At 40.4% G+C, this 20,950-nt stretch overlaps 1 protein-coding gene across 1 annotated transcript in view; it reads right to left on the reverse strand.

Moving 5' to 3' along the window:
• CUNH3orf20 (chromosome unknown C3orf20 homolog) overlaps positions 1-20,950 on the reverse strand; it is a 63,533-nt gene that overhangs the window by 26,156 nt on the left and 16,427 nt on the right. The window contains exons 6-10 of the mRNA XM_016122029.2: positions 15,590-15,742; positions 14,761-14,881; positions 8,641-8,772; positions 3,997-4,120; positions 2,419-2,671 (exon numbers count right to left, since the gene is read on the reverse strand). Coding sequence (XP_015977515.2) covers positions 2,419-2,671; positions 3,997-4,120; positions 8,641-8,772; positions 14,761-14,881; positions 15,590-15,742 — 783 coding nt within the window. The remainder of the gene's footprint in view (positions 1-2,418; positions 2,672-3,996; positions 4,121-8,640; positions 8,773-14,760; positions 14,882-15,589; positions 15,743-20,950) is intronic.

The raw sequence follows: 20,950 nt of genomic DNA on the forward strand, positions 1-20,950 counted from the left end.
AACAATCCAATTGAAATCCCAAGACGTTTTTTCAAATTGACAGAATGATTCTAAAATTATATGGAAATATAAAAGGCCAAGAACAACATAACAATTTAGAATAATAAAGTCTGAGTACTTACTCTGCTATACATCAGTACTTAATACAAAGCTATAGTAAGGCAGTTTGGTATTGGTAAAAGGTTGGACAATAGGGAACAAAATATGGAGTCCAGAAAATGATCCTTGACTTATACATAAAGAGCCTTGTGATTTATGACACAAAGAGTTGGGGGAAAATTACAATCTTCAATAGGTGATGCTGGATCAGAAATATACATGAAAAAATTAAAACTTGGCTTCTACTACACATCATGTGCAGAAATCATTTCCAGGTGGAGAATAAATATAAATGTAAATGATAAAACAAGAAAAGTTTTAGAAAGCAACTTGGAAGAATATCATCATGTTATTTAAATGGGAAAATTTATTAAACAGAATACAAAAAGCTAATTATAAAGAAAGACTGAAAATTGGACATTAACCTAACAACTTGTTTATCAATATGCACAAGTATTAGAGTAAAAAATGAAGACATGAGGAACAGTATAACTGACAAAAGTCTTGTATCTACAATATATAAAGAACTCTAAAATATAAATGAAGAAATGACAAACGCCCAGTAGAAAAGTGGACAAGAGAACTGAACAGGCACTTCACAGAAGAATATCCCAAATGGTCAATGAACAATTGAAAAGGTGTTCAGCCTCTGGAGTCACCAGGGAAATGCAAATGAAAAACCATTTCATCATTGTAGATTGGTTATAATGAAAATGATTGACAATATTAAGTACTGGTGAGCATGTAGAGCAACTGGAACTCTCATATGCTTCAGATGGGAGTGGAACTTGATACCACCAATTGGGAAAATGAATAGTCTCTACTAGAGGCTTCACATACAGATGCCCTATGACAGCAATTTCACATCCAGGCATATACCAATCAGAAATAAGGACACATGGAAACACTAGCACAGTTTGTCATTATCAAAACTGTAAACAACTCAAATATCCATTCACATTAAAATGCATAATTTGTAGTATGTACACACAATATATTATTATAAAGCAATGAAAATAAACAAACTACTGCTTCATGCAGCAATGTGGACAAATCTCACAATTATGTTGACCAAAAGAAGCCAGACTCCCAAGAATACATACTGAATATTTCCATTTAAAGGGAGTTGTAAAAAAATTAAAAACTAATCTATGGTGTTAGAAATCTTCCTGGTACGGAGGAGTGCAGAGTTACTGACTGGGAGGGGACAAAAGAGGACTTCTAAGAATCCAGTAATATTCTATTTCTAGACATGGTGGTTACAGGATATATTCACTTTAGGGTACTCATTGAGCAATACACTTAGCAAAATTCATTTTTCCCCTGTGTTTATTTTATATTTTTTGAGTTAAAAAATAAAAATATAAAAGATATATATCTATTTTTTTAAGTTTTTTTTTTTTATTTCATAAGTCAGGTGATGTCACTTCCTGTCTTAAAGTTATGGAATGACTTCCTATAACACTAACTAGGCTACTTGATCCAGCTCCTGCCTACCTCTCTGTCCTCAATTTACATTACTGTCACTTCTTCATCATGAGGCTCCACACTGGTCTTCTTACTTTTCCTCACACATACCAAACTTGTTCTTATCTTAGGGTCTTTGTACTTGCTCTACCCTCTGCCTGATGTTCCTTCCCCATTCCTTTTTGTGGCTGCCTATTTTTCATCTTTCAGGTCTCCAATATAATATCATCTCAGGACTGACTGCCTTTTCTAACCTATCTACCTCATAGAGCACATCCCACCCCACTTCCTAGTCACTCTCCATCCCAGGTCGACATTTTCTATAAAGGACCAGAGTATAAATATTCTAGTCTTTGGAGGCCAGATGGTCTCAGTCACAACAGCTCAAGATTTCTGTTCTAGTGGGGAAAGTAGCTATAGATAATATGTAAATGAGGGGACATGGCTGTGTTCCAAGAAGTCCTTACTTAGGGATCTTGACATTTGAATTTCATATCATCTCACATGTCATGGAAAATTCTTTTGATTTTTTTCTCCCCCAAGCATTTAAAAACATAAAAACCATTCTTAGCTCACCCATAAAAAAGGCAGGCAGTGGTGCCAGATCTGCATATGGCCCTAAATTGCCAGCCCCTGCTGTAACCCATCACCCTGATTTATTTTCTTCCTAGCTTTATCACTATCTGAAATGATTTCAGTCGTTCACGTGTTTCTCTTCCATATTTTCCCACCATTAGAATTCCAACCCTGAGAGGGAGGGGCTCTCATCTGTTTTCTTCTCCATTGTGTATCTACTACCCCATCGCAGCATCTGACACACCAAAGCTAGAAGAAATGAAGGCCCAAGCCCACCTGGATATAAACAGGGCTTTGGCTTGGTTCTTGATGGTCCTCCTCCGAGTGGGGCTCACAGGAGCAGACTCAGGCTCTTCCCTTACAGACTCTCCAACTAAAGATTCAGGTCGGGCAGACTGAGATCGTAATGAAAGGCCTTCTCCTGAGAATAGACTTAGCTTGGTGCCCCGCTCAAGATGGGACGAAGATTTCATCCTGGTTTGATTTATTTCTGCCTCTTCCTTTACTGGATATGTTATGGTGAGTAGGCCTGTTAACAGAAGGAACTGCTGTCACTCTCCCTTGTGGCCTGGCCTTCCCTCCCTGCTGTGAGTCTCTGCACATGGGCACTTTTCAGCCCATTTCCCTCTTCACACTTTCACTCTTGTAGGTTCTCCTGCCAGGCTGCCTCCCCTCTTTTGTCTGGCACAGTGCTCCAACCTTAGTACAGTTAGTGGATCAGTAAATGCTGACTGAAGGTAAGAACGAATCAATCTCACTTCTATTCATTCATCAAGACCCAGCTTAGATTCCGCTTCTTCCAAGGGGCCTGTCCTCCACAGCCCTCAGTGTAGAGACTGGGTACACAGTGCATCCATGCTGCTTCCTTCCTGAGAATGTTGTTCTTTGTTTCTCTAGATTTAAGTAATTTCCAAATAGTTTCTTTGTTATATTGTATGTATTCGTATTCTTATTTTACTTTCCCTACTAGACTGGAAAACTTCTGAGACCAGGGACCTCTCATTCCTTCATTTACTTACCAAACATTTATTGAGTGCTGGGTGCTGGGCATACAGAGACCACCCCAAACTAGTTCCTCTGCCTCTGGGAACTCCCAGCAGCAGTATAGGGGGGATGGGCAAACAGAAATATTCACAATGCTAGGTAGTAAGACTTATAATTACTTCCTATAAAGTGCTGTGGGAGCACAAAGGAATGTGGCTCCATTCTGCTGGGAGAATCAGGGAAGGCTCCCCAGAAGAGGGGTGCAGTTGAATTGAATCTCTAGGGATAGGAGAAACACCCCAGGGAGGCCATGGAGGGAGCCCAGTCCCTCTGTGCCCAACCAGGAGGTTACAGTTGGGGTCAATGTTCCTTTGTCCCAGGCCCACCAGCAGTGAGAAAAGTTCAGAAGTGGAAGTGGAAGTGGAAGTGGTCCTGAGACTACTCATGTGGGCCTAGCAGAGACAGCCTGGTGAGGTGGCTGTTCTCTTCTCTTCTGCTGAGATCTTCCATAACAAGAAGAGAGAAATGGGAGCTGCGAATGGATAATGGACCATATGGGAGATGGAGCTGAAAAGTAAACCAGGTGTAGGGGTGAGGACAGAGATTATAGAAAGATGATGAGGCCCAGCAAAAGAAGATAATTAATGGGAGAACACTCAGACATTGAAGGTGTCAAAGGTCACCATTGTTAGCTGTGTAGCCTTGAGCAAGTCCCTTCAGCACTCTAAACCCAGTAATCCAATCTACCAATGGGGAACTCTCCTTGCCACGCCCCGCTCCCTGTAGAGTTGTCCTTGGAGATGACTTGCAGGTGACTCAGGACTTGGGAAGCCATATGATAGTCTGTCACCCACCTTTCTGTCCCCTTACCTGCTGCTAGCAAGACAGAATTCATGAACTGAGACACTGTCTTCTGAAACCGCCTCTTGATCTCTGCCAGGGCTCGGCTCATCTTTGCCATCTTGTCGTCCAAGCTGCTGATTTTGTGGGTCACCTGGGGAGAGTCAAAGGGGAGGGCATTGTCACCTGCCTCCCCAGGGGTCATCTGCCCAGGCCAGCAACAACTAGGCCAGGCCTTGCTCTGACTTGCAGGATGTGCTGTCCGTCCTCTCTACCTTGGACACACCTTTCTCCCCCTCAACCCAGTGACTTCCTGAACTCTGGCTCAACCTGACTCAGATGCCCCCTCTTCGGAGGGTTTTCCCTGACTCTACTGGGCAGAACTGTTCCTTGTCTTGGACCTCCATCATCATGATATCTATGCAGCCCGAAGATAGAAGTTAGCCCTTTATGAAGTAAGTGGATACATATGAGCCTGTCTCCCCCACTGGACTGAGTGCCCATCATACAGGAGGTGCTCAATTAATGCTTGTTGCATTATGAATAACTAGATGAATAAAGGCTTCTCTGGAACCTTTGCTGTCAGTCCTTCTCTGTAGGCAACCCCCATAACCCCCTTCCTCTCTCCAGCTGCCAAGATTACATAGATTGACTGGTTACCTGTGAGCACAAAGGCTCCAGACTCCTGCCTCAATTTGGGGTTACCCTGAAGGGCCGTTCTGGTTCTGGGGCTCCCTGTGGGGTGGTGAGGCAATTGCTGGGGCTATCTTGCAGTTCAGCTTCTTCCTCTGGCAGTTCATCTCAGTGGTACTGCAAAACTAGGCTCAGATTCCTGAGTTAATGGCAGTCAAGATTTGACTTTTTCTCCAGGAAGGCTTTCCTGATTTCTTCAGCCAGCAGAAGTCATTCTTCATGCTAAACTTGCACATTTGCCCATTCCTGTTCTTTCTGCCCTAGGTACTGGTAATTTTTTTTTTTTTACCTTCTTTATCCTAAAGTTGGTCAGTTCCTGAAAGGCAGGATCCATGCTTTCTACATTTCCCACTTAACACAGAGGCAGTGCGAAAAAGGTTTTCTTCTGTGGAATTGAAGCCTCAGGTGGAGAGAGTTGGGTGGGCAGTAGATAGATTTTCTGAAGAACAATGAAGTCAGCCCACATGTCTTTCTTTGCCCTGCAGGCAGGATTTCTGTAACGAATGCCCCAATTAATGGCAAAACCCCAACCATCCTTCCAACTGCTGGCCTCAGCTGCTGCTTCTGGGATAATTTTATTTATTTATCTGTAATTTATACCCAGCCCGCTTCCAAAAAGGATTTGAGGTGGCACTCTGGGCTAATAAAGCATTTAAATTGAGGCATTGACTCACTTTCAAAGTGCTGCCTTGATAGAAATATTTAGTGAAGAGCCAGGCTGCAGGGCCGTAAAAGCTGGGACTGCCATTCTGCTTGTCACTCTCCTTCTGGGGAGATGGGTATATGGGGAAGCCATTTAACAAGCTTCCCAATGACAGGGACTTTGAGGGAGGAGGCTACCCTACCTCCTACCCTCAGCTTTCCTAGACTGCCATGGAATTTGCTGATGAGTGATAACTAGCCCCAAACACACACACAGGATGAAAGTGTGTGAAAGCTGGGTGGGCCCTTACACATCATGATACAGATGGAGAAACTGAGGCTCATAAAGGAAGGGACTGGCCGAAGAGCCTATGGCCTCTTCTTAGCCGAGGCTCTTTGCCAGCAAATTTTCTCAGGGGCTTCTTATAGCTCTCATGGTCCAAGAATCCAAAAAGAGGCAGTTCTCTGAGCTCAAGGATTTCATCTAAAACATTTCGAAGTGCTTATCCTGGCAGGTAAGGTCAATGATTGGAAATCTTTTTATCTACGATAATTCTTATCTTTCTTCATTTGCTGTTGTTTTTCTAGTTAGACAGTTATGATACACAGTACACCTCTCCACTCTCACACACAAGGGGTTATGACCTGGACACTTCTTGACAAGTCAGTCTTTTTGGACAAAATCAATGATTGTTGTATAGAATGCAGTACTGTTTTAAAAAGCTATTTTAATGTCTATTTATCCCTATGGTAAATGTCCCCAAGACGGTTATGCTTTTTGAGTTACAATGTCCTTTTTAATAACTCCCAGCCTCTATCACACTGTCAGTGACTCTGGGAGCTTCCCTTATGGAGACTCTGCCTCCTCGACCCACATAGTTCAGTAGAAATATAATGGGGGCTATTTGAGTAGTTTCAAACATTCCTGCAGCCACATAAAAAAATGTTCTTGAAAAGTGAAGTTAATTCTAAGAACATATTTACCTACTCCAATATATAAAAATATGATTATTTCAAGGTGGAAACAAAATAAATGATTAAGGAGAAATTTTCCATTCTCTTTTCATACTAAGTCTTGGTAACGGAGTATGCATTTTCACTTATGGCCCGTCTCCATTGGACTTGTCAGATTGAAAGTGTTCAATAGCCATTTGCAACTTTGCTTGCCAGGAAAGCAAATTTATGGAAAAGAATAATTTTCTAATACCTATTGTCTCTGATAAGAAAAGTAAATTTACAGGTTTTGGTTTTTTTTTTACATAGTCTAAAAGGGTTTTCAAGAAACATGGACATGTGACCTCATACATACTTAGTCACTTAATCATGACTTTTAGAGTAATAGTATGGAACCAAATTAACAGGATGGACTGATCAATAATTATGTCATTCATCTCAGTCCAGAAGGACTCAACATCCTGGAGTTGTTTTGCTCTTTGAAGTAACAAGAATAGGCTGAAGTCACAGGTATCTAAGTTTCCTGGGTGCTCTTATGAGACCCTGTTAGTGAACCCTGGCAGCTCCCTCAGAGCTCCTATCTCTTGGGCACACACCCATCAAGCTGGAATACAACTGATGTTAATGATTTTGCCCCTTCAGAGACTAGAGGGAGTGAAACTTCTTTCTTTTCTATGTCCCCAGAAGCCAACTTGGATATTGTAGATGCTGATAAATGTTTATTGAATTAGTTAATGAATTAATGAAGTTGAAATGTTGCTGAAATAAAAATGCAGTGGGAAAAACAGGTGCAATGCTTTCTCCAGGAGAAACACGGGTGTTCTCTGTATCTTGTTCAGATAACATGGGTCCCTAACAAATGCCTGTCTTCTGTGTCCCCATGTAAAGTGAAGACATTGGGCTGGCTGCCCCTTATGGGCTCTGTCAGCTCTGTGAGTCTATGAGCCTTGGCATGTGGTGGCAAATGCACCCACAGCACAAGAGCCGCACGCAGGGTGATCATATATATAACTGATCATCTGAACTGGGACACTTTTGAGAATGAAAGAGATGCTATTAATAATTCCTGTAGGCTAACAAGTGTAAACAGGGATTGACCCTGGGCAAACTGGGAGGTGCGGCCTTCCCGCTCCTATTTCATGGAGCCATCCTGAGTGAGCCAACCTTAGCCAAGCTCTCTGTGTGCAATGCAAGTGGCCTGCTGAATCAGTGAGCCCTTGATCACCCCAGTCTCATAATGTATGCAAACTACCCTCTTCTAGATTATAAACTCCTTAGGAATCATGGATTGTGTCCATTTCATTCTTTCCATCTCTCTCCATGATGTTGACTTGGGACTAGGCACACAGTACAATCCATAAAGATCTAGCAAATGAAGACTTGAGTTTCCAGTCTCCACTGCTTTCCGACCCACTCCACAAATATTTAGTAAGTACTTAATTTGAAGCAGTTCTCGTGCTGGGCACTGGGGCAACAGACATCAGTAGGTATCACAGGGAATTTCCAATTTGGTGGAGAAGATTGGCTTGTAAATAAAAGTGTGCTAGAATGGAGGTGGAGTAACAGCTGGGAGGGCCAAACAGAGGGAAAGGCAGTCTCTACCTGAGATGGATAAGGGGGTGATAGAGACATATACTGGCAGTTATTCTGTCCAGCATTACCTCTCACTCTTATGGTAACAGCACCATGATTTTCCTTTAGGAAAACACTCCTGCCTCATCCTTCGTCTAGTGTTACTTACACCTGAGGCTGATCACATCCATGGCTCCTAGGATGGACATAACACTTAAGTTGATTAGTGAGAGTGACACACACTCCTGGCTTAGGGCACATTTCAGGCATGGGCAGCCAGTAGAGCTAATGATGTTGTTGTTGGCATTGCTACTAGAGCACTTAGGAAACAGAAGCCCTCCTTCTCCTGGGAAGACCAACGCTGGTAGAATAATGAGACCAGAGATGCTCATGACTATTTTGTTACCATAAGGGGAGGAACTCCCTGACAACAAAGCCAAAAGTCAAAAAGCAGAGCCAAGAGATGGCAAGATCTGATGGATGCAGTTGAGGGCCTGGATCCAGACATGCCTGAAGCTGCCTACTGACAGACCTGTTTACTTAGCCAATATAGTCTCTTTCCATGTTTAAGCCAGTCTTCATTGTATTCTGTCACAACTGAAAGACTCCTAACTGATAGAAGTTTCACAGAGAAGGTACTAAGGTTAGGCCATGAGTGATGAGTAAGAATCCACTCAGCAGAGAAAGAGAAAGAGCCTTGCATGAGTATAGGTGGGGTGGGGTAGGAGGAGCAAACACATTGAAAGGTGGAGTGGCAAGACATGTTGAGATACCTTGGGGTCAGGCCTGGGTGCCTGGTCTACTTAGCCTTACCCGTGTATCATGCCCTACCCTGTGGGGACAGTTGTTGGCTGATACAGTGAGTGTTACTGTCTCATTCAGGGAAGTGAAGGTGACCGTGATCGAGTCCTGTCCCAGCACCGTCAGCTTCATTTGCTCATTCACCTGCAGATGAAGAAACCAGTACTCAGCGGACCCCTGCTTCTATTGTCGCCACCCGCCCCCGCCCCACCCCCCCGACCCCGGCTCCAAACACGTCCCTTCCTGACCCACCACAAAGCATAAAACCCCTACTGGCTGGGACTGAGGGGGCCGTAAAATCTTTCTGGTTCTTATGTTGGAATATAGCTTTCATGGAGAAGACAAAAGAATTCCAGTCTCTCTTCATGAAATAAATGGAAAAAGTAACTGATGACTTCTTATGCCTGCCCCCACCCTTTCCATCCCACGCTTGGAACCAATTGTGAAAGACACACAGGCGTCTGGCAGGTGAGTTAGTTTTGGTTCTGGTAGAACTGGATGGGGATGCAGCTTCAGCCAGAAGCCAACACTATCCCCGAATCAAAATACGTTCACCCAGGTACCAGATCTGACTCCAAGCCTTGCTCTACAGCCTACGGAGCTGCCTTGGGAAGCTGACAAATGGCAGAGAACACCAGAACATACCCCGCCACAAGTGGGTGGGAAGATAGCAAAAGAGAACCCAGCAGAGGCCAAGCCACACGTGCTCAATCTCCTCCCCTACAGTCACCAAATATGTCACCACTTTTCCCCTGAGGTGGAGCCAAAAGTAACTATCCTTTTCCAGCACTTCCCAAAGGGTGAGGTTTCTTATGTATTGGTCCCAGAGAGGAACACAAGGAGGGTGAATTGCCCTTATAGCAACTCACTTCTCACTGAGAACTCTGTGTTCTAGGGGTGAGTCCCAGTTCTGCCTTCTGTTAGCATGTCATTGAGCCTCTCTGAAGTGAAAGTTCTTCAGTATGTAATAGTTAAAAGGCTAGTATCAGGTTCAAATTAGATAAGGAACGGTGGAAGTGGCCTCATGAGACACAAAGGCCCATACCAAACACGAGCAAGTATTGTCAGGATGTGGCAGAGCAATTCATGTGTAAGGCCCCTGGATGGTTCACGTGTGCAGTTATTTAAACACATTGCTCCTACCCACAGCCTAGGAGACTGAAGCCCTACCTGTTGCATGGCAATGCTTCCTTCAGTCTTCAATGTCCTTGATCTACATATGCCCAAGGACTGCTCTGAACTAAGAAAACACTCTCCTTTGTGCCTTTCATTTCTTTCTACTATTCTATTTGTTAGCCCAAAGGTCCACACTCAACTTCATCATCATTGAGTCCTATCCTCACACTGTGTAATCTGGATGCTAGTCCCCTCCAACACCCTGAAAACATTTGACCCGTGGCTGTCTTCTTGCCAAGTCTTTTGACATCTTCAAAATTGTTGATTACTCTCACTTAAGAGAAACCCTACCCTCTCTGATTCTCTTTCTAGAGAGATGTAGAATAGAGCCATGGTTGAAAACTCAAGCATTACAGTTGGGCAAGGTTCAAATCCCAGTATTGTTACTTGCCAGCTGGGCAATTTCAAGCAAGTTGATTTTCTTCTCTGAGCCTGGGGACAATAATAGACTCTATCTCCTAGGGTACTGAGCAGATTTCATGGGATAAAACAGGCAAAGGGCTTAGCATGGTAAAGCTGTTTTTATTATCCCTCCTTCCTAGGGGGTTCCTTTTCTTCTCTCCAATGCCCCAAATAAAGATGTTCTACTGCTTGTCTTCTCATGAGTTCATGAGCCAACTCAGTTAGTTATACATATCCACATCCCCAATCTCTCACCCTAGGTGAGGATCCAACAACCTTTGCAAACCCGATCAGCACACCTAAAAACACACTGATTTCTGACCCTCTCAGAAACTTCTCTGTTTCCACCCAGATACACATTCTATTGTGAAGTCAATTCCTTCTTCCTCTCATTTATCCCTCACAGCCCATGCCTGAATAACATTGAATTATTTTATTGAAATGGTTCTTTTTAAAAATATTGCTACTATCCTTAATCATGTCAGGTCTGGCTAGTAACCCCCAACCAGTCTTTCTATTAGCCTATCCATTGATCTTTTCCTCTCCATGAGACCTTTCACACAAATGCTGGACTGAGCATGCCAGCCCTCAGCTTAAAAACTAACCAGTTGGTTCTTCTTCCAGTATAGCTGAATCAGCTCTTAAGAGGCTTAAAAAAAAAAAAAAATCCCCTCACACACACACACAAAACAAAACTATGAAGAGTTTAAAAAGAGCAGGAAGATTTTAAAGAGTCAAAACTTAAGGGAAAAGGACCAGCACAGGCTGAATTTCTGTTTTATAGCTTTAGCCTGAAGACAACCCACAGTCATGGTCCAAACTCTACCATCTTTCTGGTTCAAGGAACCAAAGGTCAGAACCTGGGGCAACTACAGAAAAGTAAACATTTCCAAAAGGACAGATCCAGAGAAATAAACCTCCTAATTCTATGAATAAAATGCCCACATCTCTGGCCGATCTCTGAACTATGCATGAGCAGGGCAGACTCAAGACAGCTTACTACTAGGGAAACAAACAAACAAAAAAACCAAACTGAGATTCCAGTCGCTGCCTACTGCAGGAGAGAAAAGTTCATGGTGTGAGTCTTGCCTGTTAAAATAAAAACGTCAACACTCTTCAGAGAAATGCATCAGAATCCAGAGACTCCACCACATAACATTCACCATGTCAGCAATTCAAAATTACTCAACATGTGAAGAATCAGCGAAGTCTGAGCCACTCTCAAGGCAACAGATAATCAGTGGAGGGCAATCCTATCTGATATGATCCAGATGTTGAAATTATCAGAGAAAGACCTTAAAGCAGGGGTCCCCAACCTCCAGGCTGTGGAACTGGTACCTGTCTGTGGCCTGTTAGGAGCCGGGCTGCACAGCGAGAGTGAGTGGCAGGAGAGCAAGTGAAGCTTCTCTGTATTTGCAGTCACTCCCCAGCGCTAGCATCGCCACCTCAGCTCTACCTCAGATCATCAGGCAATAGCTTTCATAGGAACACTGGTATCTGGTGCCAAAAAGGTTGGGGACCACTGCTTTAAAGCAGTTAATTTAACTCCATTCAACAAGATAAAGGAAAATATGATAAATAAAAAAGTAGAAAATGTCAGAGAAATAGAAAATGTAGAAAAGAACTAAATGAAAACTCTAGAACTGAAAATGTCTGAAATTTACATATATCACAGGATTAGCATAATAGCAGAATGGAAATGATAGGATAAAGTCAGTGAACTTGGAGACGGATCCATGGAAATTATTGAATCTGAAAAGGGAAAAAATTTAAACAACAACAAAAAATAACAGAGCCTCAGGAACTTTTGGGATGATCTTCAAATGTCTAAAATACATGTAATTGGAGTCTCAGAAGAAAAGGAGAGAAATTGAAATATCCTCTTTTTCTGATGGCAGAAGACTTCCTGAATTTGAGGGAACTATGAATTTACATATTCAAGAAGTTCAATTAATCCCAAAGAGAATAACTATGAATACAACAAATAGACATATCATATTCAAACTTAGAAAATCAAAGGAAATATAAAATCTTGAAAGCAGCTAGGGAAAATGAACAGCTATATGAATAACAACAGACTTCTGATCATAAACTCTGGAGATCAGACGTAGTGAAACGTCACCTTTAAATGCTGAAAGGGAAAAAAATGTCAACTCAGAATTCCAGATTCAGCAAAAATATCCTTTAATAAAGACATTTTTCACATGAAAAAAAAAAGAGAGAGAGAGAGAGAGAGAATTTGTTGCACTTTAAGAAATGCTCAAGGAAGTTATTAGGGTGGAGGAGAAATGATACCAGAGAGAAATTTGGATTTTTCAGGGAGGAATGAAGAATACTGGACATGTTAAATACCTGGGTAAAAACAAACTGGCTACTGCAGACTCCAAAAGAACATGAACACTCCTCAGCCTGACATCCAATACCTTCCACCTCCACCCACAACATACACGTCTCTTGCTCCCATTTCTTTTATAAGAGACATGTGTGAACATTTAATAATGCCACAGCAAGTCCTAACTCCAGCCTTTACAGATGCTACTCCCTCTACCCCAAATTCTCTCTCTTTCTTCTTCTATGTGGATCCTATACATCCATACTGATGTTTCAACTCAAGGGTCACACACACTGTCTTCCACTCCAGCCTTGACTGCACCAGGCCCTGTTGTGCATTTCTGTATGCAGCTCCAAGGGAGAGAACAATTAACTAAAATACACTGATAAAACACTTTAGTGATGGAAAAACACCTTCCCCTCCATTATTTCATTTAGTCCTCACAAAGCAGTGTGAAGTAACAGAGCAGGTCTGGTGAGACAACCAAGTCTGAGAGAAGCTGAGTGTTTTTCACAAAGCTGCACAGCCAGAGTCTGGGGAAGCTGGCACTAATATTTGGCTCCTCAGACTCTCATCCCAGTTGTCTTTGACTCGGCCACACTGACACATAACATATGGTGCCTGCCTGAAACCAATTTATTATCTTCCTTCAGTATAAAATTTTCATACAGCTACAAAAAGTTAAATATTAAAACAACTCAATATACCCCTAGTTAAGGATCTTGGACCTGGCCAAGCACCAGAAATACTTTTGAACAAAACTTTGAAATCCAGAACTCAAAACAGACCAATGGAATCAGAATCCTTCTGGGGCTGTGCCTGGGGATCTGCATTTTTAAAAGTCCCATAGGTGATTCTGATCTACAGCCAGAGCTGAGAACCTCTTCATGTACAACTAATCATCACATGACTAATCCAGACTGTAGACACTGTGAGGAGAGAGAAATGGTGTGGGCTGGGGTGCCAAAAAAGAGGAGAAGTCTGAGCAGGGGTCTGAAGAAGGGAAAATCTGGATTGGCCGAGGGAAAAGGAAATGCACTTCAGGCCAGGGGAGTAGGAAGGCTGAGATGTGTTCAAGAGATTGTATGTTTCTGAGCAGAGGTTCATTGATCTAAAGGAATCAGGATATACGGATGAGAATGCAGTGGCCAATGTGGATGCTAAACAGGAAGGGCACCAGACGGAAGGTTAGGCGTAGGATGCTTGAGCCCCACCCTACACTCCAAGAGCGTTTCCGTCCACAGTCTTACCTTGGGGCTCTTAATCCCATGCCACTTTGGGTAGATTCTATGTTCTGCGATCTTTCTCTGAATTCCAGCCTTATGAGCTTGTCCCTCTCAGCCCTTCTCCTTCTCTATCCTGTGTCCTTATTAACTCCCACCCAGACTTCTGAGTTATTCAAGGGGTCTTATTTATCTTTTTCTCTCTGGATTGGCGATTCTTACCTAGGGGAAATTTTGTCCCCAGGGGACATCTGGCAATGTATGGGAGATATATTTTGATTGTTACAACTGGAAGAGAGGGTATCGCTGGTATCTACTGGGATGTGGCTAAATGTCCTACACAGTTATAACAAAGAATTACCTATCCCCAAATGTCGGTACTGCTTACTAGGGATGAGAAACTGCTTAGATAAAGTGGCAAGCACACTTGATTGCTTTATTAATAAATTAAATTTACTGAGTTGTTATTTAATATTAAATAATAAATTAATAAATCTTTGATGAATGGCTGTCTGAACAACCCAATGAATGAAAAGAGGGTTGTGCCTATCAGACACCTTTGACTACCAGATTTTATTTCACAGATAGTAAAGTTATAAAAACAAAAACAGGGGAGACCAACGAAGAATTGTTAACTTTTCTTATTGCCACATATAGGTATAAAAAAAACCTCTATCAACTACTATAATGATTAATAATGGTTACTTTATAAAATAAAAGGGATTTATACTATTAAAATGTAATAATATTAATAATAAAAATAAAATAGGAAAGCTTTACCAATAAAGGTGAGTACAGCAGCCAACGGTTGATGTAGGCTGGTGAAAAGTTCACTTCATCTAGCCCTGGACCACTGCCCTGCAACTTGGGAACCTCTAAATGAGACTACAGACTCCTGGAGGAAAGGTATCCTGTCTTACAGGTAGCCCTCTGACTATAAATGTTGAGCATCCCAGGGAAGGCTGCTGGGGCTGCCCCACCTGTGCTGCCCACCCCTACCTTATATTCCAAAGAGAGTAAAGTCTCCGTTTTGGAAGTCCAGCTCCACTTGTGGACTACGTAGCCCCTGTAGTCATTAGTGGTCCCGCCTTCCTCATCCAAGACCAAGACATATGGGCAGCTAGGAGAGACACAGAGGTGAGGAGCTGCCACCAGGCCCCAGAAGGAAGCCATCATCACTACAGGCAGGCAGGGCTCTGAAACTCTGCCCCAGCTGCAGGCAGCCTCACTTTCCCCACTGAATGCGGTGTGAGGCCCCCTCACACCCGTTGATGCTATTTCAAGAATATGTTGTGAAGGGCAGGATTGAGGGAGATGATGGAACTCAAGCCAAATCCAGGGATAGAAATGGAATGTGCACCCTGTTGCCCAGGCACAAAATTGGGAACATATATAACCCAAAAGTAAGTAATTTCTTCTGAGAACAGTTCTTTAAGAAAGGCTAGACAAAAACCAACTGTTGGCTGGCAAAAATATGTGCTTCTCTTTAAACACTCCACTGAAGGGATGTCCAGGGTCTCTTTTTCACACTCTCCACTAAAGAATCCTTCCATGAATCTAGTCAGCAATCAAGTTTTTAGTGCCGTGAGGATACAAGTGGAGTAGGACTTGGAGAGTTGCCATTCTCATTGGCTATATGACACAGATCCAGCAAGAGAGGGCCTGAAAATATCTACATCCCTGCAGCCAGTGCCTCACTGCCTTCCTGGACCTTTGGACACTGCCTGGCCTCTCCTTTTCCCAAGGACTCCTATTTGCCACCTCAGTTCTCCTCTTTGTTACTCCCAGAAATACTTCCCTGGAGCCAGAATTCCCCCAACCCACTCACCGGGCCTTTAGGTTGTAGTGAACGCAGCCCTGGCCTTCAGCATTGAACAAGGCTAGGAAAGAGAAGTTGGGTGTGTCATTAAAGAGGCAGGTGATGGTTCTCCCTCTGCAGCATGTGGGTATCTGACACACAGCAATGTTTCCGGAGGGATAGCTGGCAGAAATGGTTAAGTAGAACTAACAACAAAACTCTTCAGGTTCTGCTCTCAGGTGCCCCAGGAAAAGCAAGTCTACAAGTCAAAGTGTTAGTTAAATGGTACATAATTCCCAGTCTTCGAAGACTCTCCTTGCACTTTGCATAAGTAACAACTAAATGGCCATAGAACTCACATGCATCTGGTGCTTTCCTGTATCTTCTTTCTATTGTTCACAACCACCGTATGGTAGGTATTATCACCATCGCAAAGATGCGTAAGGTTTCCCTGAATCTGAAGGATATCCTGGGATGGTGGAACTTTCAATGCTAAAACCAGGAAAGTCCTGGGCAAAACAGGATGAATTGATTACTCAACAGATCAAGAATCCAAGGTGAAGAGAAATGATCTGCTTCATAACACACCACGAGAACATGATAGAGCCAGTGTCTCAGCTCCGAGGCCAGTGATATTTCTAATGCTGCCAGACTGCCTCCCCTTCTGACCAGGCTGCCTCCCCTTCTGACCAATCTACGAGAGAGGTCAATATTTCCCTGCTCATTTCCTACTAAGGAGGCCCAAGAAGCAATGGTCCCAACTAAGAGGGATACGATTTAGGCAGCTACTATCCTGTTTGCAAGAATTTCAGGAGTATCCTAGACAAAAGAATTACAGTGGTTGGCTCTAGGGTCCACTCCCTTAATCCTTTCCCACCAACTGATAAAAAATAAAAAATGAATTTATATAAATTATAAAAATTAACCAAATAGAAATTCTGAAGTTGAACAGTATGATAAACAAAAAGAAAAAAAATTCATTAGATGGATTTAGCATCAGATTGGAGCAGCAGAAGAAAAAATTAGTGGATCAAAAGATAGATTAATTGAAATTAATCCTGTCTGAAAGAAAAAAGAATGAAGAAAAATTAATAAAGACTAGTGGGAGACTACCAAGCAGACCAACATATATGTAACAAGAGTCCCAGAAGGAGAGGAGAGAGATAAGAGGGCAGAAATAATATTTGAAGAAATAATGGCTGAAATCTGTCCATATTTTATGAAAGACATTAATCCACACATTCATGAAGCTCCACAAATTCCAAGTAGGACAAATTCAAAGAGAGCCACACTGAGGCACATTATTATCAAACTACCAATAGAGAAAGATAGAGAATCTTGAAAGCAGCAAAAGAGACTTGTCATATACAAGGTATCCTCAATAAGATTAATGGCCAATTTCTCATCAGAACCTATCCTTCAAAAATGAAGGAGAAATTAAGACTTTGCAGATAACAAAAGCTGAGGAAGCTCACCATTACAAGAAACACTGAAGGGAGTCTTTCAGGCTGAAATGAAAGGACGCTTGACAGTAACTCAGAGATATGCAAAGAAAAAAGGACACCAGTGAAGTATTCTATAAGTAAATATAAAAGCCATTATTATAGTATTTTTGGTTTATAATACCTCATTTTCCTATATGACTTGAAAAACAAGTGCATAAAATAATAATTGTAAATCTATGTTAATGATATATATATATCATTAACATAGATTTATATAAAGATGTAATGTCTAATAAAAAACATTATAGAAAAGAAGGAATGGAGCTGTATAGGAGCAGAGTTTTTTATACTGTTAAGTCTAAGTTAGTATTAATTCAAACGAGTTTGTTGTCAGTTGAATTCTCAAGTGTATTAGTTTCTTTGGGCTGCTGTAACTAAGTCCCACAGACTGGGTCACATGAACGGCAGAAACGTATTCTTTCATAGTTCTGGAGCCTAGAAGTCTGAAATCAAGCTATTAATAGGGCCATGCTTTTGGAGGCTCCAGGGAAGAAGTCTTCCTTACCTCTTCCCAGTTTCTAGTGGTTGTTAGGAATCTTTGGTATTCCTTGGTTTATAGCTACTCCATTCTAATCTCTATCTCAGTCATCACATGGCCTTAATACCGCAGTATGTGCCTGTTTTCTTGTCTTTTAAGGACATAAGCCATTGTATTAGAGCTCACACAAATCCAACATGTGCATGTTAATTATCACAACTGCGAAGACCTTATTTCTAAATATGGTCATATTCTGAGATTTCAGGTGGACATAAAATTTGGGCAGACACTATTCAACCCATTACACCAAGGCAACCACTAAGAAAATAACACAAAAATATGGAGAAAAGAAAATGAGAAAGGAATCAAAATGGCATGTTACAAAAAATCATATATATACAAAAGGAGGCAATAATAGAGGCACTGAGGAACAAATAAAATATGACACAGAAAAGAAAGAGCAAAGTGGAAGGATTAAGTCCTTCCATATCAACAATTACTTTAAATATAAATGGATTAAACTCTGCAAACGAAGGCAGAGATTGACAGAATGGATTTTTTAAAAAAACATAATCTACCTATATGCTCTCTACAAGAGACTCACTTTAGATTCAAAGACATGACTAAGTTGAAAGTGAAATAATAGAAAAGGATGTTCCATGCAAATAGTAACCAAGAGAGAGAGAAGTTGGCTGTAGTGACATGAAAAAATAGACTAAGTGAAAAATTTTTTATAAGAGAGAAAGAAGGACATACTGAAATGAGAAAATGGTCAATGCCTCAAGAAAGTATAACAGTTATATATATATATATATATATATATATATATATATATATATATACACACACACACACACACACACCTAACAACAGAGCCTCAAGATATATAAAAGCAAAAATTGACAGAATTAAAAGGATAAATACTTCTACAATAAGAGTTGAAGACTTCACTGCTTCACTTTCAATAATGGATAGAACAATTAGGCAGAGAATCAATAGAGAAATAAAAGTCTTAAACAATATTATAAACCAACTAGACCTACCACTCATATACAGAACACCCTATCCCAAAACAGCAGAATACACATTCTTCTCAAGTTCACATGGATCATGCTCTGGTACAGACAATATGTTAGGCCACAAAATACATCTCAATAAATTTAAAAAGATTATAACCATATAGAGTATATTTCAATAAAACAAAATTAGAAATCACTGGCAGAGGGAAATTTGGAAAATTTACAAATAGATGGAAATTAAACAACACACTCAACCAATTGGATAAAGAAGAAATCACAAGGAAAATTGGAAAAACTTTGAGATAAATGAAAACAAAAACACAGTATACCAAAACTTATGAGGTAAAGTGAAAGCAGTGCTCAGAAAGAAGTTTATAGCTTTAAATATTGACATTAAAGGAGAAGAAAGATCTTAAATCAATAACCAAAACTTCCATTTTATTGAACTATAAAAATGAAGAGCAAAGTAAAGCTAAAGCTAACAGAAGGAAGCAAATAATGACAATTAGAGCAGAGAAAAACAAAACAGAGAATAGAAAAACAATAGAGAGAACCAATAAAACCAAAAAATTAGTTCTTTGAAAAGATCAACAAAATTGACAAAACTCTAGCTAGACTGATGGAGAAACAAGGAAGACTCAAATTTCTAAAATTATAAATGAAAGTGGAGACATTACTACCGACTTTTCAGAAATAATTTTTAAAAAATCATAAGAGAATTATATGAACAATTGTACATCTTCATGTTAAAAAACCTAGCTGAAAGGACCAATTCCTAGAAACACGCAAAAAAAGTTGCAGGATACAAAATCAACACACAAAAAACAAGTTGTTCTTCATGAATGCAAGACGTCTTTCCATTCTTTACAGTCTTCTTTAATTTATTTCAACAATATTTTATGGTTTTCAGTGAATAAGTCTTACACCATTTTGTTTAAATTTATTCCAAAGTATTCTATCCTTTTTGATGCTATTGTAAGTGGTATCATTTCCTTTTGTTCATTGCTTTTTATTGTTGTACATACAGCAGTTCAGGTCATTTGTTACTAGTATCCATGGATTAGAGAAGTAATGCTGTTAGTGGCGATATCCCCCAAAGTGACCTACAGATTTAATGCAATACCTATCAAAGTCCCAATAATATTTTTTTTTTGCATAAATAGAAAACTTATCCTAAAATTCATGTAGAATTGCCAGAAACTCAAATAAGCAAAATAATCTTGAAAAAAAAAGAGTCGAAAGACTCACACTTCCTGATTTCAACACTACAAAGCTGCGATAATCAAAACAGTGTGGTACTGGCATAATAATCAACATATAAATCAATGAATATAATTGAAAGTCTAAAAATAAACCATAACATTTATAGTCAACTGATTTTCAACTATAGTGCCAAGAACATTCAAATGAGGGAAAGAATAATCTCTTCAACAAACAGTGTTGGGATGATTGGGTAGCACATGCAAAAGAATGAAGATGGATCCTGATCTCACATCATGTGCAAAAATCAACTAAAAATAGACCAAAGACCCAAATGTAAGAGCTATAACTATAAAACTTTCAGACAAAATTAAAAACCACCAGGAATAAGCAATGGTTTCTCATATACGAAAACCAAAGCACAAGGAAAAAAAAAAAGAAAAATAAGACTTCATCAAAATTGAACATTTTGTACACCCAAGGATGCTATGACTGACACCCACAGTATAGGAAAAATATTTTCAAATCGCGTATCTGATAAGACTCCAGTATAAGATAATCAACAAACAGGCAAAGGACTTGAATACATATTTCTACAAAGAAGATACACAAAGAAGGCACATGAAGATGCTCAAAATTATTATCTATTAAGGAAATTCAAGTCAAAACTTCAATGAGATATCACTTAATACCCACTAGAATGTTTGGAATTAAAAAAAAATGGAAAATATCAATTATAATCAAGGATGTAAAGAAATTAGAAACCCTATACATTGCTGATGGGAATGTAAAATGGAGCAGCCACTACAGAAAACATTTTGGAGGTTCCTCAATAAGTTAAACATAGAATTACCATATGACCCAGTAATTGCCCTCTTAGGTATAGACCCCAAAGAACTGAAAAAAGTTCTGCAAATAAAAACATACAAGAATGTTCATAGCATTATTCACAATCGTCGAATGGAAACAACCTCATGTTCATAAATGAAAGAATGAATTTTAAATAGTGGTATATCCATATAATAGAATACGATTCAGTCATAAAAAGGAAGGAAATTTGGATACATGCTACAACATAATGAAAACATTATATTAAGTGAAAGAAACCAGACACAAAAGGCCACATATTATAGGATTCCATTTACATAAGATGTCTGAAATAGGCAAATCTATAGAGACAAAGTATATT

The sequence above is a fragment of the Rousettus aegyptiacus genome, unplaced genomic scaffold, assembly GCF_014176215.1.
Source record: "Rousettus aegyptiacus isolate mRouAeg1 unplaced genomic scaffold, mRouAeg1.p scaffold_m13_p_4, whole genome shotgun sequence".
Taxonomy (NCBI): Eukaryota; Metazoa; Chordata; class Mammalia; order Chiroptera; family Pteropodidae; genus Rousettus; species Rousettus aegyptiacus.